The sequence below is a fragment of the Cyprinodon tularosa genome, unplaced genomic scaffold (genome assembly GCF_016077235.1).
Source record: "Cyprinodon tularosa strain WSP-4 unplaced genomic scaffold, ASM1607723v1 ctg115, whole genome shotgun sequence".
Lineage (NCBI taxonomy): Eukaryota > Metazoa > Chordata > Actinopteri > Cyprinodontiformes > Cyprinodontidae > Cyprinodon > Cyprinodon tularosa.
The window spans coordinates 106,898-131,946 of NW_024037948.1; the positions used below are offsets into that span (position 1 = coordinate 106,898).

At 37.4% G+C, this 25,049-nt stretch overlaps 1 protein-coding gene across 5 annotated transcripts in view; it reads right to left on the reverse strand.

Moving 5' to 3' along the window:
- The window catches only part of ccser1 (coiled-coil serine-rich protein 1), a 204,336-nt gene that overhangs the window by 21,644 nt on the left and 157,643 nt on the right, over window positions 1-25,049 (reverse strand). For 2 of the 5 annotated variants that reach the window (XM_038305293.1, XM_038305309.1), the window contains one exon: window positions 22,052-22,084. The exons of 2 other annotated variants lie outside the window; for them this stretch is intronic. In XM_038305293.1, coding sequence (XP_038161221.1) covers window positions 22,068-22,084 — 17 coding nt within the window. In that variant the 3' untranslated portion in view covers window positions 22,052-22,067. Of the gene's footprint in view, window positions 1-22,051; window positions 22,088-25,049 lie in introns of all 5 variants that reach the window. One more of the 5 variants, XM_038305301.1, reaches the window with a different exon arrangement.

The following is a 25,049-nucleotide window of genomic DNA, read 5'->3' on the forward strand; positions in this document are numbered from 1 at the left end:
CACGCTGCTGCTGATGGTGTAATAGTGCAGAGGATATTTACTTGACAGACTTTGGTCCCCATTGTGCCATCTGAAGTTTTAACTCCACAGCTTTCCTGAGTATTGTTGCTGACAATGTCCATTTACTGTATGGTTACAGTAAGGACTTTAAGCAGAAACATAATAGACACCCAATGGTTTGTAATTGTTAATCATTTTAACTGGGGAAAATACAATGTGTCAGGTGCAGAATGTTTTGGTATTTGCCTCAATTCACAGGTCCTGAAATCTGCAAAAATGTAGATTTCCTGAATGGCACCTTCCAAACAATTTTAAAGCTTGAAACATTTCCCTCAGCGGCTTTCAATTTAGAATGTTCTTCGGATGAAGGACGAAACTTTTTTGCAAGAGTTGAAAGGTTATTTTCGTTTTTTTTTTCTTGGTTTGAAATCGTCTCGGATGACTGAGAATTGTCCATGGCATAACAAAAAATAAGTCTAAAGAGACTTAGGCAATGTATGCCCAAAATTTACAATGCACAAATACTAGGTTATTTAAAATTAAACAGATGGCAGAGCTTTAAAATGTACTTCTCACGACCCTTGTGTTCATAGAATAGATGCTATTTATATGAAAAGAAGTCGAGAAATAACAATGAAATTTGTTTACATAGGATGGTGTCATTCCATCCATTTTCAGACAGGTGAGAGCTTTGTGGTCAAACCCGTCCTTGCCTGGCTCTAATTGGTTAAACCATGCACCTGGAGCTTACACAACAGTAAACCATTCCACCTACCGTATTTTCACGACTATAAGGCGCACTTAAACGTCTTTTTTTTTCCTCAAAATGTGCGGTGCGCCCTATGGTGCGGTGCGCCCTATGTATGTTGTAACTGCGACTTTTGAGACCACCTCATTGAGGAGATGATGAAAGAGTGGCTGAATGTAAGGAGACCAGGTGTTTTTTTCCACCCCTCACCATCGCTGTTAATATGTAACTCCATGCGTGCCCATATCACAGCTGATGTGAAAAACATGGGGAAACAAATTAACGCTGTGCTCGCTGTTCAACCGCTCGACATCGGTGTGAACCGTACCCAGCAGGTGCAGCAGAAGCAGCGAGTTTACATGCAAAGTCAATGGTTGACGCGCATATAGGTGCAGCAAAAGGTCCTGCAGCGCGTTTTGGTGCAGCGCGTCGGGAGCGTTTAAGCATCTGACGCACCGCCAACGCGCTGCTGCTACTCAGATGGAAAAATTGAAGTTTTGCTGCTGGACGCGCCGCATCCACCAATCAGAGAAGCTGATCTGGGAGCTGACAGCGAGACTGACACAGCGCTCTGATGACATATGATATTAACGCAAATGAAAAAGGCTGGATGAATGAGGAGATGATGAAAGGCAGGTGTATGTGAGGAGACCAGGTGCTTTTTTCCACGCATCACCATCGCTGCGTGCCCATTTCACAGCCGATGTGAAAAAAAGATGAATCAAATGAACGCTGTGCTCGCCGTTATCCCGGGGGGTCTGACAAAGGAGCTTCCACCGCTTGACATCGGTGTGGAGCGGCCGTTCACAGTAAGGCTGCGAGCGGCGTGGGAGCGATGGATGACAGACTGAGACCACAGTTTCAGGATAAGTGGAAGGCAGCGCCGTGCAAGTTACGCCATCGTTTGCGGATGGATTGTAGATGGACTGTGTCTGCTGGCTCTGTTGTTCAAGCTTTCGCAAAAGCCGGCATTATTTCTGAGGAGCTGCGCTGCACGGAAAGTGACTCTGACAGCGAAGAAGGGGAAATTGGCATGTCTGATTTAGCGCAGCTGTTTTATTCAGAGGAATGCTGAGGATAACAGAGGATGATGACTTTGATGGGTTTGATTAATACTTTGTAATAAATACATGAATAAAGCACAATCATACTCAGGTTTGCTTCCGCTCTATTTTTCTACCTGAAAACTTAATTCAACAGCAGCCTCTGGGCGCGTCTCCTCCTCTTCAGCGCGGTGGCTGGCAGGTGTTTTTTCATCTAAATAATCTAAATCTTGCAGCTATATTTGCTGTGATCAGTTGGAATAAAGTAGTTTTAATATGTTTTTAAGTGAGAAAGGCCACCTGAAAACTTAATAATTGCAGTCAGTTCATCCAGATTATCTATTTCTGTCGGAGGCGCTCAGACCCCCACATACCAGCGGTGCACCGACAGCAGAAATCCTTTCGTTCACCGCGGCTGCTGGCAGGTGTTTTTCATCTAAATAATTTTAGCTGCAGGCACCAGGATACCGGTAATAAAAGCGAACATATTCCGTCGGCAGGTTTCAGGATTTTAAGTTAATTTAGGAGTGACCACAGCGCTGTGTCATCTGCGATGTGTCTGTCTCACGGCCAGCTGCCAGGTTTGATTAATACTTTGTAATAAATACATGAATAAAGCACAGTCATACTCAGTTTTGCCCCCGCTGTATTTTTAAATACGCAGTAGAGGTATTTAAAGGTAGTAGAGGACATGTACCTGTATATAAAAAACGCGCCCTATAGTCCGGTGCGCCTTATGTGTGTGTTAAATACAGAAATGGGACACATAACTGAGAGTGCGCCTTTTAGTCCGGTGCGCCTTATGGTCGTGAAAATACGGTATATGTTCATACAAATTTAGTACAAGATGGTTTAGTGGTAAGAACAACTTAATTGTCAAATATGGGGTGACTCTATTGTGGGGGATGTATAGCAACCCTGCCAATCTTCTAATGGCCAATCTGAGCAGGATGTCATCTCAAAAGTCATACTGCACATATAGAAAAAGCAGTGCACCAGTTCTATTTCTTCTCATCAGCTCCATTTGATAAAGAAAGAAAAAAACAACAACACACAAATACAAAATCTTGAAGGTATAAAAAATAGTGTTTTTCTCCTCTGCTCTCCCTGTTATTTTATCATCATGTAAGCTCTTCAGTATTATGCTCATTATTCACACATGGGACTCAAACTATGAACCAATTTCTTTTTTAACGACTTAGAGCGTAGCTTTTTGCATGTAAATCTCTGGGTCATGTGACTTTTAGTGAGCATACAGCTTTTCATTTGTTTCTCTTTCCTTTTGTATATAAATAGAGACAGAGTGAAAATTGGTCTTTTTTTCCAGTAACTCCCAAAACTAATCTTTTTGAAATTATTGAATGTAACACTTGGGAATGCCTGGATGATGGACTGAGAAAAAGAAAATAGTAGCACAGATATATTTCATGCTTTCAATGGCTCTTGAGAGCATTATAAAATATGTTTTTTTTTAATACACCAGGCAACATTGCCCTACTAGAAAAGTCTAAAATCTAAGACACGCTGTACAAAGCTTTTTTTTTATTTTTATTGCACGTAACTTCAGGGAGACATTTGTTAATAGATATCATGGATTATGTATAAAAAGGAAAACAAGGGTCTAAAATATCCAGTGAATTCAAAACAGAAAGCATTAAAATTAATAAAGCAAAATTATCATCATTATAGTAAAACCATGTTTTTAACTGCAAGTAGAATTGTATTGATCCGAAATTAGCTTCTTCTTCAAAGGGAAATGGTCTTTCATCTTATCCTGCTTACACTAAAAAGCTCTTTTGTGCATCATTTGTTCCTAAAAGAAAAAACTCTATTCATCCTCTATGGATTTCTGCTTTTTCTATTATTCACAAAAATGAATTACTGCAGATATAATTACAGGCAAATATCAAGAGCTTTTTGAAATCATCAATAAACAAACAAATTAGATAATTAAAATATAAATATATATGGTATATACACATATGTACATATAAACTAGAGGTGCGATCATTAACTGCTGGTTTTATTACTATGAAAATACTATTTTTAGTAAGTAGTAAACCTTAAATCTCCATATGTATTTAATTGGAATTACATGACTGTTTGTCAGTGTATATTTTGAAATGAATTGCTCAGACTAAGGCTTAGTGTAACTTAAGCCAAACTAGATCTTTTTAAGCTGCTGCAAATCCTGAGATATAATACGTGAATTTAACTAAAAATATAATAAAAAATTAATGTGAGTTTATGTGGAAACAAAGGTTTGTACTGTGTATAACTAAAAAATAAAGTTAAATTTTTGCGTGTTAATACTGTAGATTCAAAAGTATTCCTTTACTGGTATAAAATTAAGTAAATGTAGACATAATAAAAGAGTTTTATTTTGACTCTAAAGTTGGGATGGCTCACAGTATGGGATGACTTGACCCAAATAAAAGGATAAAGCGACCAGAGGGGACATTTGAATAACTGAAGTAATATGTGAATAGAGGAAACAACTAGCAAGGCTCAGCAAATACATAACATTGAAAAAAGGACAGAACTGCAAAGGCAGCCAGGGAGAGGGGGGGGGGGGGGGCTGTACCATACAGTTAGGTTTATAAGTAACATGGGTTTGAAAAAAAAAAACCCAAGAAGGATCGCTGTTGGAAGCAGATGTAATACGAGCTAAAATAATAAATGTGTTAATGGATAACTAAGGTAAAAACAAAAACAGGACCAAAAATTCTCACTAAACAAAGCTCAAGTAGAACAGACTTTTTTTTTTTTTTAACAAAGCTTTAAAAAGAAAATGAGCAGATTATATTCCTTAATATTTTCTTATTACTATATTATAAATTAATTAGTTCTTGCTGGTTAAACATATTTGTAACTGTTAAAATAAAGCCTGAGGTGTTTCATGCTTCATAAACTTAACATTATTACTATCTGCAAATTTGCAGGTCCTTCTGTTTTTATTACAAAGTTTAATCTTTAACACACATTAAAACATGTTCTCACTTAAGTGCATAGTGAGCTTTCTTCATTCTATGAGGATATTTCATACTGCATGAAATATTAAGTAGATATCAAATTACCAAGGGTTTGGTCAAACTTTGCAATTAAATGCCAAAGTCAGGTCCAAAAATTTATCAAAGGCAGCTTTTAAATTTATAACATACATTTTAAACTCATTTTACAAAAATTAATCACAGCAACATGCAAACACTGTTTAAATGCTTTTAAATATTTTTTTTCCTCTTAAACAGAGATTCAGATGCTGCAGCTCAGTGTGCTCACTGGGACCCCTGCTACTTTTTAGCTTCATTTTGATGTGCAATCCAGCCAGAGGGAGATCTGTTTCATGTGCAGGCAGGTGCTGTCCAAGACCCAGCTAATGCCCAGAATCAGGCCCTAAATTCTACACAAGCTACTTGTAAATTCAGCAGATTTAGGACCACTGCAAACCAAATAGCTCTGAGGAGGAAATCTAAGCCTCGTGATCAAGCAAAGTTAAATCCCAAGAAATCAAAATAGATGGATCTTAAGCAGTGAGATAAGAAGTATACAACATTATTTACCTTCAAACCTCAATGAGAGCTTTATATTATGACATTTTATAATCTTTACTTAAATATTTTTTCTTTCTTCCCTCAGTACAAAATAATTTTACTTTTGGATATAGTTAAATATTATTCAAATTAATTCAGACCAATTGAATATTAAAAGCCCAAGTCAGAGGATTTCAGCTTTCCATGAATTACATCCATTTTTAAACATTTAATGTGTTCTCTTTAATATGAATTATAATCTCCTTGCAATGCAGATTAATACATTGAAGCTTCTTTATTTTTGGTTATTTCTTCTTAAGCTGCCAGTAGAGAAAAGAAATTATCTTGGTACTTACCCATCATCCCATCAAATGACAAACACTCAAGCACTATCAAACTTTCACTCTGAGCCTTTAACATTCTGCAGTCCAAAGGAAAAGTACATCAATAGACAACAGAAAAAATAACACATGGACAAAGAAATCATAATTCATTACTTATAATTAAAGCTGCATCCCACATTAAATTGTACCATAATGCATCCGTGGTTCCTGTAGTGTACTATTGTCTGCTTTGTTCTAAACCTTGAGAAAAAAACGACTCCTACCAATACCTGCAGGACGAAGTGCTTTAGAAGGCCTCTGGGTTAAACGCCCTGGAGAATTTCGCCAGCCGTGTATGCTCAACACTACAGGGACTCCTCTTTCTTTTCCATTGGTACCATGGCAACTATGAGATTTTCTGTGTCTGTTCCAATTCTCCAGCTCCTTCTAAGACGTCCTAAATTTTCTTCCTTCCCGACAGGCTCTATCCTAAATTACCTCTGCAGCTCCTGCTTCCAAATCTAACATATGCAATTTTTCATGTGATTATTTTTGTAAGAGGTGATAAATCTGCTTGAGGATCGTGTACCTTTCATAATCTTCTACGCTTTTAAGCTTCCTAAAAAACAGAATTAGGAAAAATTTGAATCTGAAAGCATTACTAAGAAATATCCTTTACATTAACTTGAGAATCTCACTGATAGCACGTGGATAGATCCTAAAAATCAGATCAGAAAGATTTCTGCATATTTTTGCAATCAAAGGACCTAATCTCTATAAATGGGGGCATATCAGACTGTAGCAAGATTGAAAAGATAACTCGGTTAAGCTTCATTTTAATTTAAATCAATAGTTTAATGAGATAATGCCTTGCAGAAATATGTATATTTAGGAAATGTAACCTGTAAATAATTAAAAAATCTGGGATTTTATTTTAAGGCCATATCGCCCAGCCCTACCAGACACGCAGCTGTGAGGGACAGACGACACATAGCGTGCAAGCAGAGAGGCTTTGGCTACATTTTGGATTAATTCTCCCTTTTCTTGGCCAGTTGGTTTAAGTATTTCACTACAAAAAAATATTATAATTTTAAGCATTAAATCAACAGAAGATAATTGCAAACCTTAAAATAAGGCCAAGCTTGTCCTTTCTGAGTTGACGAATAGAAACACCTTACATCAAAATTAACTTGGCCTTTATGCTTTCTTCATTTCATGTTTAAATATAATAAAATCAAATATTGTTCAAGAATGGCTCCCTGGAGAGGACCAGGTGAGTTGTTCTTTAAACAAGCTCATATACAGTATTTTTAAAGATGTCTTAATTTCTACTTAAAGCCTGCAGAAGTTGAATCACACCAACTGTGCTGCATAAAATAAACATATTCACCCCACATTTATATTCACTTTATTATCTGTGGTTATTCTTCACTCTATACTTTTCTCTTTCTGACACATTTTTAAGCAGTGTTTTTTTCCTCTAGGCCCATATTTGGAGAATTTCATGATGTTGATATTATTCTTTGACGAAAAATGCTAATTCCAAGAAAATAGAAAGATTTGCAAGGGGAGGTATTGTTTCCACCTATTATTGTGTTCGGAGACAACAGCCCTATCTTTATTCTGTGCTCAGTCACTCACACATGACATGCACGCACAATTGCTTTCACAAACTTTTTTCTCCTGCTGTTTCAGCCGCTATGTAGAGGTCTGTGTTAGATTAGTGTTGGATTCAGGCATCAGCTTCACATTCACAAGCCATTTTGTGCAAAGGCTTTTGGGGAAAACTTCAGAAACACATAACAAAACTTACATTTGTATTTTTTTCCTTTTAACAAGAGTATAACATATATCTTTCTATTTAAGGAATCAAAATATTTTTTATGGCATGCCTCTGGCTTGCCCCAGAGATCTTTATGAGACGCCAGATGCACAGCACTTTCATTTCTTCAGCACCTTGTGAAAAGGATGGAACTTGAAAACACTGATGTAGGCTAATGGGGGAAGTAACCCAGGGGTCAAGTGTAATCTCTAGGGCATTTGCGAGTTTGCTTTAGAATTGATTGTTGCTTAAATTAGGACACTCACAAGCATTTCTAACTTGTTTACTACCTCCCTGACTCTAAAGTGGAACTATTCAAACACCCCACAGATGATTTTGCCATCCTTCCAGTATGATTAGCTTCAACAACTATTTTTTTGCAATGTTCCTTTTATTTGTCATGTTAACTCTCCATTAATATCCGTCAGGACGCTAAGAAGAGACTAATCATTAAATAGTAGGACTCTTCAGCTGAAATAGGAACAACAAGAACAGAAATCCACAAAGGGTGCAGTCAGTCGTAAACTAGCCTCAAATAATCATAAATCTAGAGGTTCACTGACTTCTCATGCTAAAATATGAGAAAGATTAGATCATTACATTCTCCAACACAGATGTCTGCTCTCAGAATGACTGATATATAATCCAAGAAAGACAGAATAACTAACAGAGGTAAAGTTGTGTTTGCAGAGGGATGCAAAGCAGCTTTACATGACTACTCTGTTTAAAGATGCTAAGATTTGAAAAGTAGAAAAGAACAAATATTCCAAAAGAAAAGAGGACATGAAATAATAGGACTGAGGGATAATGATGTAGATGTCAGAGTTTGGAGATTAAGGAGCAATAAGCAGAACTGCACCAATAGGTGAGGTTTTTGACTTTTCAAGAAAATATCTATGCTACAAAGTATTCTTGCTATTGTTAATGGTAGATTTCTGGATTATTTGGACAGTAAATAATAATACCACAGAGAAGAAAATATTTTCAAATGATGTTATATTTGGGTAGTTTTTCATCTATATGCACACTTTAACTAGCATCTGAGATTCTATTGAGACTGCATCTTCCGTGTTTAGATTAAAAAATGTGATCTTTTCATGGTAATAATGATAATTTTTATGCCTTTTATTATTTGTCACGTTTTACCATGTATTGACATATTGCAAATCATTTTCGTGGGTATCGTATCGAGTTGGAAATTTTAGTATGGAGACTACCCTAATCTGGGTAGTTGTTAGAGCATAGAGCTTGGAATCCTGAGGTTCTAAGTTCAAGCCCCACTCTCACAAACTGCCACTCTGGGCCTCTGAGCAATACCCTAAAACCCCACACTGCTCCCCGGGCAACCCACGATGGCAGCTCACTGGTATCCAAAGGGATGGGTTAAATGCAGTGGTAAATTTCTCCTATGCGAGATCAATAAAGTTCAACTATTATTATTATTTTAGTCTGCAGACAAATAAAAAGATATATGACAAGAGATGCCTCTCTCTACCTCGACTACGGCACCCCACCCAACCATCCCCCTATCGGGGCAAAAGGCAAATACACATTTAAAAAAGCAATATCTTTTGGAGGAAGATCTCTAGAGAAATAGTAAGGAACTCATAACTTTATAATGCACCCTTCCCCCATTTTGCTCCTCTATAGTTGTAAACATGAGATTGATGAACAACAGAGATGGTACAGTATGTGACGTCACACCATATTCTATCTAAATAGATATCTGTAGTTATTCAAATCATTTTTTAGTTATTTCTATTTAAATCGATGATTAGTTGCCTATTGCTCCTATAAAAATAACAATGACTGAAGATAGTTGTCCTTAATTATTGAAAGAGGGAAAGTACAAGTAGATGCCAAGTATTAATTCTTTTGAGCATTTTCAGAGAAAAACACTTGTTGCACTATATTTCACTATTCTTTCTATTCCCTCCGTTTTTCTCTCCCCTGTGTGTGTCACACTTTCACTCACATGTCATGTTCTTTTATGTTCTTTGGTTCTAAGACATTTAAACCCGTGTGAAGTGAGGCTGAAGGGCGAGTGGTTGAGTGTGTGGGTGGGTAGGGGGCCAACTGACTCAACAGTAGATGGGCTGGTGGAGTTTTACTGGCTATAAACTTGGCTTGAGGGTTTGGAAAAATAAATTTAGCAAGGTTACACTTATTTAATATATTTTTCTCTTTTGTTTCTGTAAAAACAACTGGCAAACATAGATGTCTGATTGTGAATCAGTTTTTGACTTGGCATCAAATCTCTCCTGCATTTCTAATTAAAACCTAGAATTTTGATTCAGCTTCACAAAAAATACATAATTTGTTGTCAGATTACTTCAACATCTAGACTTTTCAGCATATTTATTTATTAACAATGATAGGCAATTGATTAGCCTTCATTTTTGTATCTTAAATGCATTTTATTCTTCTGGGCTCTGGTCCTGAAAAATGAAACGATTCTTTATGTTCTACCGTTGTGTGGATAAACAGAGATTTATGGACAAAACTGGTACTTGGATCTTTAATTCTGTTGTGGCCAATGCGTCACATCCATCTGAAGAGACAGTCAGCCCACAGCATGATTGAATGACTATCCTCATGTGCTTCTGTAGATATGGTTGTGTTTTGGCAGAGCAGGGCTGCTTTGGAGCACCTTTTCAAAGAGGGGCCCAAAGGTTTAAGCTTAATTTCATCAGAATGTAGCACATAAGCCTGAAAGATAAAAGAGATTTCACTAAAATTTCTTTATAAGATGGGGGGGCTTCTGGTTCTTTTTAGCTCTGTTCTACCGGCCAGACAAACACAGAATTTAGGAGGTTGCATTGACCTTGCATTGACCATTCCTGCAGCTCTAGAATGTTACTGTTAGAAACTTTGTAGCTTGCAAGACAAGTTTCTGTCTTGTCTTTGGGGGAAAAAAACGTCCTGCTTTTATAATGCCACCATTATCCTATATTTTTGCCAATTACTGAGTTCTGTATTCCCTGAGCCTAGGCTTTCCGATGGTGTTTAATATTTTGTTTCTTAATGGAGGAGGTTATATTCGAAAGTGCTTCCTTAAAGCACACTTTGTTTTAATTCAAGCGCTTTTAATTCATGCCTGCGTCTTATATGCTGTATGCTGAGCCGAACGCCTCAACATAATGTTATTATGGTCTCACTATAAAGATTCTTTAAAGACATTGTTGCCCAGCTCTCCCTGTCAGATAATTGTTTTCCTCTCTGTTATCACCATCAGGATAAGTAATAGATGCACTGTCGAAAACAACACAACAGTTAGTTAAAGACAGATTAAAGGTTTCTATCACCTTTCCTGGGTTTCATACATCATTCAACATCTGCTAACCTGATCTCTTCATATTGTAATGGGCTCCCTATGACTACCCTATGATACCCACTGACCCATCCATCATTTTCTAAGCTGCACACCAATTAATACTCTACCTGCCTCTCTCTCACTTCCATCCATCCATCGTTTCATCCGTCACACTTCCTGGCCTGCCCAGGTCATTACCCACTGTGATGATGGTTTTGTTACACTAATTAGCCTAATTATAATTGTCAGTTATAACCTGGTCCTCTGCAGGGACCTTGTGATCCTACTGTGACTCAGTCTGACCTTGGCCATTTGATGTGTGCACGTGGGTAGTATCTTTGTGACCATGGCTGACCTCAAAGCATAACAAATTGTTCCTTGTTCTCATTGTGGTGTATTTGTATCCTCCCTGTGTCATCTTACTCTAATCACCCTGAAACTACTCAACTCTAATCCAGAGGATTTTCTTTTCTGTGAGGTTCTTTTGTAATTGTCACCATAGCCTCAAATTAAACAAGGTTAAAAAAGGTCTTTGGTTCACTCAAGTCTATTTGTTCTGCTTTTTAGTTCTTTCAAACTGTACATGTACTCTAACCTAACGTGTTGTGTTTTTTTCACTATAAGGACAGTGCTGAATGTAAGCTGTAAATGTCCAGCTTAGTTCCATTTTATGTCACCCTATAAAGCATTACAAGAGGCCATCAACTCCTGCTGGAGGTAGCTGTAGCTTAATAGGTGTTTACAATTACTGAGAGTCTGTCCCTCTTTTATTCAGAAGGTAAAGTCCTCTTCCTGTGGTTAACATTTTAAATAAAAGCAAACCTCTCTGCTATTATCTTTGGCTTGCTGTGCTAATTATCTACATAGCTTTAATAACAACGTTAAGTTGATCATATTTACCAGGAAGGACTTTTTAACATTATTATTATTTCAATGAAAAAAATTATGACATATTTAATTGTGTGGTTTGCCATCTTTTGAGTGTTCACTGGCCGGTGACCATGGGAACATAGCACTATAGAAATTGATTAATCAGATTGTGTTAAAAACAATAACTTGTTGCTTAAGGCCAGTTTAATCCACTTTAATTTGATCTGGATTATTATAAGCACCATGTAAAACTATAAATCAATTAAATCTCACTCGTTTTATATACCAGCTACACACTGGTTGGTTGCAAGTATTAAGTTCAATCAACATTTCAAAAGGTTATGCTTTGCAGACAAAAGATTTTCACACACTTGATCTGTGCAAGATTTCACTTTAATGTGAGCTTTCAGTCAGAAAGACCTTTATCAGTGCAAAAGGTTATGCTTTTAAAACTGTGATAATCTTATCAGCCCAACTGTACGAATTAATTTTGATGAAAATGCAGAGAAGATGCCGAGGTAATATAGTTTCCCGCAGCTGTTTAAAGCATTAAGTAGACCACGCCGACCCCCCTCCACCTGTTTCAACCCATAGCTAGTTAGCTTGTTCAAAGAGGGCTCACACAGACGTCCTCACAGGAAATATTTCAGTTTCTACAAAACAAACATGGCATGAAAAAAATATTTTTGGTTATGAAAAAAAATCTTTGGAATACCATGAGACAGAATGGTGTAACTGCTGGACCTTTAACCAGTATGACCTCTACTCTGTACCATTTTGTTAATATATTTTGATGTTCATGCATTGTGCATTTTAATAGGAAAAGTTGTCGTGCCTTTGCCAGCTCTCCTTTAAAAACAAACTCATGATCTCCAGAGACCCCCTGCTTAAATAAATAAAACAAACTGACTGCAGGCTGACTTAACTAGCTGACAAGTAAATTAAATCACAAGTTAATATGAGGTTGGTATACTTCCAGCGCTACTCCATAATAAGCAGAATAATTATATTTTTAACTTTAACAAAGTGAGACAGCACTTTGCAACTTTGTAGATGAGGAAAGTATTTATTCCCATTCCACTTTAGTTTTGAGATAATGATTTAATGCCTCGTAATAAACTATTTTGGCGAGGCTTGGTTTACAAACAAGACATTTTGTCTTTCATTTTGCATAATAAGTTGAACGCACAATGCATTCACTCTTAATTTTACTGGGTTCTAAAGTACAATAATAGTTTCCTGTTTCCTTGGCATACTAACAAAATAATAGTGAATATACACTCACCGGCCACTTTATTAGGTACCCCATGCTAGTAACGGGTTGGACCCCCTTTTGCCTTCAGAACTGCCTCAATTCTTCATGGCATTCCTCAGGGAGTTTGGTCCATATTGACATAATGGCATCACACAGTTGCCGCAGATTTGTCGGCTGCACATCCATGATGCGAATCTCCCGTTTCACCACATCCCAAAGATGCTCTATTGGATTGAGATCTGGTGACTGTGGAGGCCATTTGAGTACAGTGAACTCATTGTCATGTTCAAGAAACCAGTCTGAGATGATTCCAGCTTTATGACATGGCGCATTATCCTGCTTAAAGTAGCCATCAGAAGTTGGGTACATTGTGGTCATAAAGGGATGGACATGGTCAGCAACAATACTCAGGTGGGCTGTGGCGTTGCAACTATGCTCAATTGGTACCAAGGGGCCCAAAGAGTGCCAAGAAAATATTCCCCACACCATGACACCACCACCACCAGCCTGAACCGTTGATACAAGGCAGGATCCATGCTTTCATGTTATAGACGCCAAATTCTGACCCTACCATCCGAATGTCGCAGCAGAAATCGAGACTCATCAGACCAGGCAACGTTTTTCCAATCTTCTATTGTCCAATTTCGATGAGCTTGTGCAAATTGTAGCCTCAGTTTCCTGTTCTTAGCTGAAAGGAGTGGCACCCGGTGTGGTCTTCTGCTGCTGTAGCCCATCTGCCTCAAAGTTCGACGTACTGTGCGTTCAGAGATGCTCTTCTGCCCACCTTGGTTGTAACGGGTGGTTATTTGAGTCACTGTTGCCCTTCTATCAGCTCGAACCAGTCTGGCCATTCTCCTCTGACCTCTGGCATCAACAAGGCATTTCCGCCCACAGAACTGCCGCTCACTTGATGTTTTTTTCTTTTTCGGACCATTCTCTGTAAACCCTAGAGATGGTTGTGCCTGAAAATCCCAGTAGATCAGCAGTTTCTGAAATACTCAGACCAGCCCTTCTGGCACCAACAGTCATGCCACGTTCAAAGTCACTCAAATCACCTTTCTTCCCCATACTGATGCTCGGTTTGAACTGCAGGAGATTGTCTTGACCATGTCTACATGCCTAAATGCACTGAGTTGCCGCCATGTGATTGGCTGCTTAGAAATTAAGTGTTAACAAGCAGTTGGACAGGTGTACCTAATAAAGTGGTCGGTGAGTGTAATGGTTAAAGAAAATCATTAAAATATTAAGCTGTAGAAAAATGCTGCAGCTGTGTGGGGGCTAAAAGAACCTTTGTTCACAGAGTCAAATTTTTCTACTGATGAAATAGTGTCAGGTGACCTAAAGCATAAACATGTTTATAGGTCAGTTTTAGACTTAGACATCAAAGCATGATAAAATAAAAAAATCAATCATGCTAAAATCATCCATCATACATACAGTTTGAATAACCTTTAATAAGATGCTAGAACAACATCTGAAGCAGCTGGAGATTTATCTGGTTGTAAGAAGAAATACTATGTATTTTTGCACCCTCCTTCACGTACAGCTGCACTCTGCTGCTAAGCTTTCCTGAAGAGGGCTGACTATTGTACTTTTCCCTTACCTGAAATTAAGAAATTTGATCTGTTTGAGATATTTCAAGCCACAAAAATTCAGCTGACCTTATTAGAGCTGGAGATTCACGCATTATTCTTTGTCAAGATGGGATGAAACCTTGAATTTAAGTACTCTTCCGTTGTCAATTACTATCAATACCTCTTGAGATATTCAGATGATGCTTTAAAAAATAACAGTATTTTAAAAGAAAAAATACTCTTTTGATTGTTCCGTTCTTGCCCATACCAAAGCCAGAAGAGTGGCATTACTCCAGGAGATGGGCAAGGTAACATGGCAGGAATACACACTGAAACGAATAGTGATAGCATCAAAAATACTCATGCATCTTTGCCAAAGAGCAACAGTGATGAACAGAATACATTTAACATGCTCGACAGCAATACATTGCTATATATCCAAAACATGATCTCTTTAGCTCCTGTCAGGTGAGAGCCGATCAGCTGTCACAGGTTCTGGGGCTGCAGACGAAGCATTCAGTTGCTAAGGCGGATGCTTTGGTGCGTTATATGATTTAGCTGAATGATCAGGTAAGATCAGGTAAGGTAAAATATGTGTGTTGAGCCCAATTACTAATAATTAATTGTCTTAGCAGGATGTTTAAATCTCTCACATGGTGATTTAAATTTAACGCATACATTTATTACCAGCACCAACATTACTGTCTTAAATGAAAGTATTTGCAATAAGTTGTGCATCTTTAGCTAGAATTTTATCATAAATACAGTGAAACCTACAGTTTCTGGCTGCTTCAAACATGAAAGACACAAGGACAGTGTCAGAAAGGATTCGGTCGTATAGCTAAGACCTAAAAACAGCTTGTTATTTTGTCTTCAAATTCTGTTAGATGCAGTGCCCCTTTAATCTGCTGCATATAAACAAATAAACAAGCTTTCTTTAGGATTTCTTTCTTGTCCTTGTGGCTCAATCTTTTTTTCAGAAGTTTTTGATAATGAAACATTGAATCCCTAATGATGGAGTGTCAAACCCTAGTTCAAAACTTAGACTTTAATACATGGCTTAATTCTTGACTCAACTTTATCTGTGCTGATCCCTTTTTGCTATATTCCATAATCACGATAAATGTAACACTTCACTTCTTAATCCTGCCTTAGAGCCACATGTTTAGGTGGAAAATTATGTTTGTTGCAGATTTCTAATTATGATTCATGTGATGTTTCTTGCGCATGCACATTGCATATATGGGTGTAAAAAGCGGGACCCAATTCTACAATGCGTAAGTCTTAATGAGAGCATTCCTGCCTTAAGGTCTGACATCTTCTCCTGATTTTTCCTTTGCATGTCTATTTCATTCTGCCTTTTATGTCCACTTGCTCTGCCTCTAAACCCCCTGCAGCCACCAAGTATCTCTCCATGTCTGACCCCCGCTCATTTTTGTACTCTGCATGGGCTCCTTTCTGGAGCCATTGCTTCTCTTCCTCTCCCAGGCATCTTTCTGCTTTAATGAAACAGATGTCCCTTCATTAATAAAGACCTGCTCCACCAGGGTAATGAAGGAAGGAGCCAAGAAAAAGGGAATAAAAATGTGGCAAAGACAATACGTCATGTGTTTTTGCATGTTATGCTAGGAGCCAGAACACTGACACTAACCAGACACTTGATTAGATACAGCAATTCAACAGCTTGTTAACACAAATAGTAAATCAGCCTATTGAAATGCAGCCACTTGATCCATTTAGGCATTTTAGCATGATGAAGCACAAGAAAGGGGGAAGTGGGGTATTTTAAGAGAAATTGATTGTGACGTGGTTATTGGTTCCAGTCGGGCTGGCACAAGACTTTGACAATTTGCTGATCAACTGGGATTTTCATACACAACAATCTCTTGTTTATTTTTTTCTGGAGGCATACCCCTTCCAACCTTGAAGCAGAGGGTCACACCCTCATGTCATTTCTCTCAGCAAATAATAGAAAACTGGGGCTACATTTCCAACAGCGCATTAAAAGTTGGACCAAAAAAAAATAGCTTCCTGATCCAAAGAGTCTCTCATTTGTGATATTCAGAATTTTAATTGACATTCAAAACCAAGCACCTCTTACAAGACTACATCCACTTTCAATCAACAGGTTAAGCTGGTGGAAAAGGTTTTATGGTATGGAAGATACAGTCAAACATAAGACAATACTTGTCCGTTCTCATGTGCCTGTGAAACGTCATTAGCCTAGCATTGTTCCAATTCACAAGAACAAAAGGCCAAGGACAGAAAAAAATCCCGGATGTTGTTCTTGACCCTCCCTCTTTACTTAGTATGCATCAGAGCAGACTTGTCCTTTCTTGAGACTGACAGCTGTCCCAGCATGAACCGCGGCAGCAGCAGCTTCCAGGGGAGCGCTCACAGACTGTTAAGTTAAAGATCTCTTTCCTGCTGCTGTTGTTCTGTTAAAGTACGTTAATTATCATTCCCCAACTAAAAAAATAAGTAAAAATGTATTATTATCTAGAGACTATTAATAACAGGAGGTAAAAATGCAGCTCCAGACCAGCCGAGCATGTGGTGACGTCATGAGTATGCTTCTATTCAAATGGATCCATGTTTATTCTTGGTCCACCCGTTCTCCCCAAGTCCATACTTTCTGTGTTCTTATCAAGAACAAACTTGGTGAGAACACGAGTCTGTACACGAGTGTTCTTGTGAATTGAGAAATGGCTCATATTTGTGCATAGAGAATCCTCCTGCATGTGTAGTTAACAAATCTACAGTAACTACATCTTGCAGTAGTGCCAAAACCTCTGGACTAATAGCTGAATCTTTCTAGAGAAATTAAACGTACTGTATATCTGAAGACAAAGTGGATCCATCCAGTAAAATAAACTATTTACAAAGTTGATTAAGCAGACAAACAGACACCTTACTGGCACAGAAAGTCCCACACAGCCAACAAGGCATTCTTTCGCACTGTAGCTAAAGGAAGTGCTTGGTTAGTTTCAAGGAGAGTTTAAGTAGCTTCCTGCTGTGTTTCAGGATAATCTTGCATCTTTTCCTCATGAGAGCCCCAACATGCTGAGACATACCAGCTGTTCTGCAACTCTCACACCAGCACAGACTCTCTGCAAATATGGTCACCGTCTTCACGCAGGCAAACACAGAGACGCTTGATAACACATGCACACGCAGATTCATCAGCATGATGGCACAAATTCACACTTTCGATATTAAGCTTAAGGCGCTTTGAGCTGTCTGCTGCTACAACGATCAATCACATTTTTATTCTCAAACCAGTGCAGAAAATGAAGTATCTTGAGGCGGAAAGGACAGAGCGGATCAATCAAGCAGTGAACTAAAGAGGACTGGGTGAAAATGTGAGTTGAAGAAACAAAGGCTTGAAAAGCAACTCTGCTGATATTGTGTGCCATCAGTTGGTATCTTAAAGCGAGCCGTTATATTTCTGCAGGATAAAATCATATTTTTTAACAGCTTTTGCTGCTTTTCAAAAAGGATTTTTTTTCGACACATTGATCTTTTTTTCATGCTTGTCATATTGATTCAACACATCTGTTTCGTAATCATCAGCGATGAAAAACAACACGTCACATCACCAGTGAAGGGCAGATAAAATGCTAACTTCTCTATAGAGACAAAACTGAGTTTCTTGGCCTTCTTCTGATTTCTATCTTTTTTTTTCATGCTGCTCTAAACCAATTATTCCAAGTCCTCCCTCCTCACTCTTGATTTGATCATTTGTCCAGCTCTGCTCTAGCCGTTCATTTTCGAAATCAAAATCAGACACACTCAGACAATTTTGTCTAATTTAGGCTAAACGAATGAGAACACGGTTATGTGTCTCGGCTGATAGTGGAACGCTGCAGAGGTCTGATAATTCTGGAGAATGAACAGTAAGATCAACAGTAAGCAAGGCTGGTGTTTGAAAGACATTTTTTCTTTAAAAATAGATTAACATAAAAGATGGGGCATCATTTTAAATTGTAGCAAAACCAAGGTTATTTATTTTCAATCCACTAGTAATGTTATGAACCAGCATACTGGTTCATATGTCAGGGCCAAAAGTAAAAACCTCTGAGGCATTTAAAACTCTGATCTACATTTGAATAAACATATTATTACTGTTAAAAGTAACTATGAATTGCAAAACCTGAGTCCCTTAAAAATATCTAAAATAGACATTTATACCTTTTATTACATAACAGATAGATGGTGGATTTCTTTACCACAATAATAATCAAAATGAGTATGCTTGAAGCTTTTACTAAATGCCAGACTAAAAACTAAAATAGTTAAACCTTCACTTCTGACCCACATTAATTTGCATTCTTTGCACGCATTTAGCCAGTTCAAACCTACATACTGCAATTTTGCCATTCCTGAGTAAGAATCTTAGCTACAGGTTACTGCCCCTAAGGATGGTGGCTTCAATGTAGAACACATGCTGGAAGGTCTAATAGAAATTTAAATTTAAAGATTGTTATTCTACATAAACAAATAAAAAAACATCTGAAGGTTGAGCAAGCTCCTTCTTCATGTTTTAACTTTTTCTTGCTATCCTTACAATCATTCCTTGATGCAAACATTTAAAGAGATGATAGGTGTATTTTTTGTTACAAAAGACGAATATAAATTCAGGGTAGTTTTCTGATCTTTGTTTTGACCCATTAACACATATACATTTCTCTACAAGAAGAAATTGGAATAGCATTTTGATTCAGCAAATGCTTTAAAGAAATAATATATGTATGTGGAAGGCATTGTCTTTAAATCAGGAAAAGCTAGAATGTTTATATTTATATGATAAAATATTATATATGTGTATGTATTGGGTAGAAAATAAAGGTCCTTAACCTTAAGATTTACTAAAGCTTGTCAGCTAAAGTAATTTATTCTTACTTATGTGCAGAAGGGAACATCCAGAAAACGCACATTGAGATGGACTGGATGGACTTATATAAGTACCTAGGTGTTCAGGTGAATAACAAACTCTGTATAAGAAAAGTCAGAGCAGACTCTTCCTGCTGAGGAGACTGAGTTCTTTTGATGTGGAGGGGGCGCTCCTCAAGACCCTCCATGACTCTGTTGTGGCATCAGCCATGTTCTATGGAGCTGCCTGTTGGAGCAGCGGCTTATCTGTATCTGAGAGAAAGTGGCTAGATAAGCTGATCAGGAAGCCCAGCTCTGTGATTGGATGCCCTCTAGACTCAGTCTAGGGGGTTCGAAACAAAAACACCATAACTAAATTAACGTGTGTTGGTTAATGTTTTCCATCCATGCATGAAGCTTTTGCAGAACTGGAGAGCTCTTTTAGTGACAGACTGCTGCACCCCAAATGCAGAAGGGAGCGTTATCGCAGATCCTTCCTCCCAGCAGCTGGAAGACTCTATAACCATCACTGTTCCCAACAACCTCAATAAGTTGTTACATTCATGCTGTTTTTTTGCAGTTTCTACCTTAGTCAGTTAAATAACATGCTACTGTCATTTTGCACATCTCTGATGTTGCTGCTATTTTTAAATATCCATTACTGTAAAAATGTCCATAGCTGTATATTGGTTATTTTCTCTCCAGGTGCACAGTTTTATGTTGTTAAAAGACTTCACAGTGAAGTACTTTATTGTTTATCTTTTAACTCTTCACTTTTATGTTATTCTTATACATTTTTCTAAGGTCCACATTTGTGTGACAATTTTTTCTTTAATCATTTGCCTACTTTAAACACCAGAATTTCCCCATTAAGGGACCATAACGGGAATTTTCTATTCCATTCTATTCTATTCAAATATATTATAGCACCATGTCAGACCTAAATGTAATTTTTACAATTCTGTTTTTATTAATAATGGCAACTGGTTTTGGCTTTGAGCTTCCAAACAGCCGATCACTGGTAAGGAAGTAAAAAAGTTACTAAACCTATTATTTGCTCTGAACCGATTTTTCCTATTTCTGTGTCTGTTTTAGGGCTGCAACGAAAAATTATTTTTGCAAATCCATTAATCTGTCAATAATTTTTTCTATTAAACAATTAATAATCGGATGGCAAAGGTTCTTTAACAAAGACTTCTTAAGAAATTAAACCAGGTGAAACTAACTTTTCCATTTGAGGAGTTCTGGATATATGTTCTATTATATTTTATTATTATATTATATTATATTTATAATTTATTTCTATAAATTTTAGATTTCATATTTTTTGTTTTTTATTTGTATTTTCTTTTTATTTTATGTATAAGATAAACCCCACTCTGAGTGGTAAAAATAATTTACGTGTGGTATCAATGAAATTGAATTACCCTGTTGCCCACTTTACTACTTTTATTGCTACTTCATGGATCTAAATAATTGATTATGAAAGGTAGACACTGACTCTAATAGGAATGCTTGATGAGTAGTCTGCCTCATAACCATTTCTGCAGATCATGTTAGGTGCTCTTTAAACAGTTTGAATCTAGTGACAAATTTCACCTTTGTTAAGTCCCAAAGCCTACTGTAAATGTGCCAACGACATGGTAATGCTATGGAAATCACCTGCTATCAATCAAAACAGTCAACCTGAGGTTTCCTGCAGCATGAAATATTTCTAGACAGGTTACTTAAGGCATGCAAATGACTGCTGAGTCAAATTAATTTGTTTATATAAATCTCAAGAAAACCATGCCGTACTGAAGTAATAAGAGCTGATTTGAAATGAGCAAGAAATGATGAACACCACCAACCTTCAGCACACCATAATATGATTATCAAAATGTCAATCACGTGATATTTTGAGAGTCCAACAATGAAATTTGTAGAAATAAATGTTCATTTAAATCTCTTAAGCCAATAAAAAAGCTGTTTTTTCAATTTGCATCCATCATTGTGAAGCATAGGATATTAGATAAGGAATTATCATCAGAAGTTATAACTTTTCATGTGTTATTCTGGAACAGTTAGAAATCCACTGCTTCAGTTAATCAACTCTGAAATAAGGTTCCAGCCATCTGAAGTAGCTGTCCCGCTACTGTCAATCAAGTCTCCCCTTTATCTGTCTTTGCAGATTCTGTCAGAACATACAGATGGATTTTGATTTCCATCTTTAAGAGTGAAAGGATGAGAGGAGAGGAGATTTGGCAGGAATAAGAAAGCCACCTGAGAGCGCTGAGAACGACACAAAAATAGAATGCTCTGGATTACACCCGTGGGGTCAAATTTACCATAACGAAGGTAAATCAAATGTTCAGCTGTCTTGATTAGAGAGAGAAACAGACTGAGCAGTATACCACTAGGAAAATGATGGATAGATGGCAGATGGTACAAACAAAACTGGGCCGGTTGTGAGGTTATCTCTTTCCAGAGGGCACATCAGCCATTACATGCTATATGGCCTGCCACAATGGATCAACCAGTGATGATCTAGATAAAAATGAGCAAGATGATCACACCAATTTTCTGAGCTCTTTTTTTCTTTTTGGTAGTGTCTTATAAAACACAGGCATTGAAAAACAATGTGAAATGAAAAGAATTTTAAAAAGGAAAACAGCGATTGAGGCCCAGGTTTGAATTGTGACACATCTCCTGACACGCATACCTGTTGTATTCCTTTGTCACACCATGCTGCTTACTGCTTTCCGGATAAATGAAGGTAGACAGATGGAAAAACAAAAAAAAGACACAAAAAATATGGTGTAATATGAGTATGGTAAACACACATATGAATACAGTTTGAATAAAAGGCTAAAAAACAGGACAAATGAATGCTTGTGAATGATTTAACCTGTTAGCATTGAGAAGCTCCAACTAGCCATTAATTACACTTATAAGTATTTACACTATATACAGACACACACATACACACACACACACATATATATATATATATATATATATATATATATATATATGTATATCTACACCTATATAAAGACAGACTGATGGATGGACTGACAGACATATAGAACTACATATAAATAAAACTTGAAGTATTTAACTTCCAGTCTAAGAAAAAAACTGAGTTAAAGAAATAGCTCTGAACAAGGATGATCTGAAAAGCGAAGATAGAGGGGAGAGCTGGAGAAATAAACAAGCAACAAATGGAGGGGAGTCCAAGTCAGTGGGAGTTCTGGGAAAAGGACCGTGGAAAACAGAAACAGATGACAGGAGGATTAAAGACCAAGACCAAAGCCTATGGAGTAGAAATGCAATTCAAGATTAGGATTTCGCATAATAGCTTTACATTGGTAATTACAGGTACTAAAAGTGCCAAACACCGCTTTCAAAATTTTTTTTCGCTTTTTCTTTGGGTTTCGGTAGTGGGTCAGTGACCGGCTGGCGATCCCACATCATACTTAGCAAGTACCCCTCTTCATGTCTCACAAAAATTTACCACATTAATCATCAAGTGGGAATGCTTATGCATTCCCACTTATTGTTTTTCACTTTAAATTTTTCTGACTCTAACTAGTCCCGCAGTTTTCAACCGATTTCAACAATTTTGGTATCAAAACGTTCAGCTTGTTCAGGAGAATTGTGCTATGTCTTTTGGTAAAGATATTTTTTTTAGTTTTCGCGATATTCAGCTTTTTCTGCATTTTTTTTGTCCCATTGAAATGCATGTAGAATTCTTAGATTTCAGCAAAATTCAGCTAAAACTTTATCATCTTCGACCTTTAACTACTGCAGCATACTTTCAGCTAGAAAAACCATTCAACTTTTAAAATGTTTCCATATCTTTCTGCTATTACTGTTTAACTCAGCTTTTTGCTAACTTTTATAGTTTTGCTTCAGTGAAGCTTCAAACGTTAAAAGAATTTTTACAGATTTTCAGATTTATAATGGAAGTCTATGGACGGAATCCTTCAACTGCTAGAGTGCCTGCTCTAGCTTTTGAGCTGTTCTGGTTTTTCCGAACAAATTCTTCTCACTCCCTCATTTTTCACTCAATTGAAATAAATTATACATCAACACGTAGGGATTTTTGTCAGGATTCAGGAAATGTAACCCTCATTTGTGTGGCATTTACGGTTTTCCAACATTTTGGCCCAGACCGCGAAGAGGTCCAGACTTCCCCAATAGAAATCCAATGAGAGACTTTCCAAAAATCACAGACAAAATCCAAAACGATACATATTTTGATATCGCTCCTATTTGTACTAACATGAAACTTGGTATAGAACATCTTCAGACCCTTCTAGCACTCACATTGAAGGAATTTTTTCAATATCATTTATGGTTTAGCTGTTTAGCTGACTTGTTCGGGCATAGGAAAACATTGATTCTGCGAAAAATCCTCATACTCAGAAAAAACACATTTTTACATCGTCACCATGGCCAAATAGTTTTTAGTAGAAACATGAAAGTTGGCACAGTCGAACCCGAAGGATGGCTGACGCCAACGGTGAAACAAATTTTTGAATACCTTTTACGGTTTTGGCTCACCGCTCGTTTGTTCGGAGGGGAAGTTTTGCTTTTGACAGCTCAGCTCTACCATGGAACTCCATGTTATTTAATGGGACCAGCAGGTGCTACAAACCTTTTTATTTCTCCTTCCCACTAAGGTTGTGAATGAGCTACAGCCATGAAAGTTACCCCAGATGGAGACAAAGGATAGCTGTCACTTAGACTGAAAGAATTTTTAAGATACCATTTACGGTTTGTCTTCAGCACTCATTTGTTCGGAGCTGATTTTCCCACTCAAAAAAGCCTGAGAGGAAAGAAATGAAAGTGAAGCGCATTTCCCTCTGTCACTGACAGGTTCGTTAGGCGTTGTCAAGGTAACCAAGCTTCAAAGGGATTTTACCTCTGCCACTTTAAACAGCACATTTTAATCTAATGGAGGGAGACAACACTGATTTAACATTTGGAAATGGATACAATATGACTACTGGCCATGACCCTTCCCTTCACACGCAACCCCGATAGACTTTCAAAATAAGACTCCGGGGACCCTTCAAAATAAAAGCTCCTACATTAAAGTCATATTTTTTTCCCCAGCATATGGCTCAACATTATGACCCAAACTCAACCACTTTTTAAAAAGTGAAACTCTAGGAGTTTTTCAAAACACACCCCACAGCAAATTTCAAAATAAAAGCCTCCCATTGCCACTTCATCTACTGCCCTAATAACAGGGAAAAAAGTGATTTAATGATTGGAAAGTCATCAAGTATCACTGCTGGGTCTGACCCTTTTCTCAACACACAACTCTGCTAGACTTTCAAAATAAGACTCCACTGACCCTACACAATCAAAGCCTCTATATTATACTCGCGTATTAATTGATGCAAATGGCTCAGCATTATGACCCAAACTCTACCAGCTTGTTTCTATTAGACTCTAGGGACCTTTTCAAAACATACCCCGGAGCGAATTTCACAATAAAAGTCTCCCATTTACGCTCTAATACAGCATCTATTCACACAATAACATGGAAAACCAGTGATTTCATATTTAGAAATGGATTCTATATCACTGCTGGGCATGACCCTTCCCTTGACACACATTCATGATAGACTTTCAAAATAAGACTAAAGGGACTCTACAAAATAAAAGCCTCTTCCTTACACACACTCATTCATTGTGCCGTATGG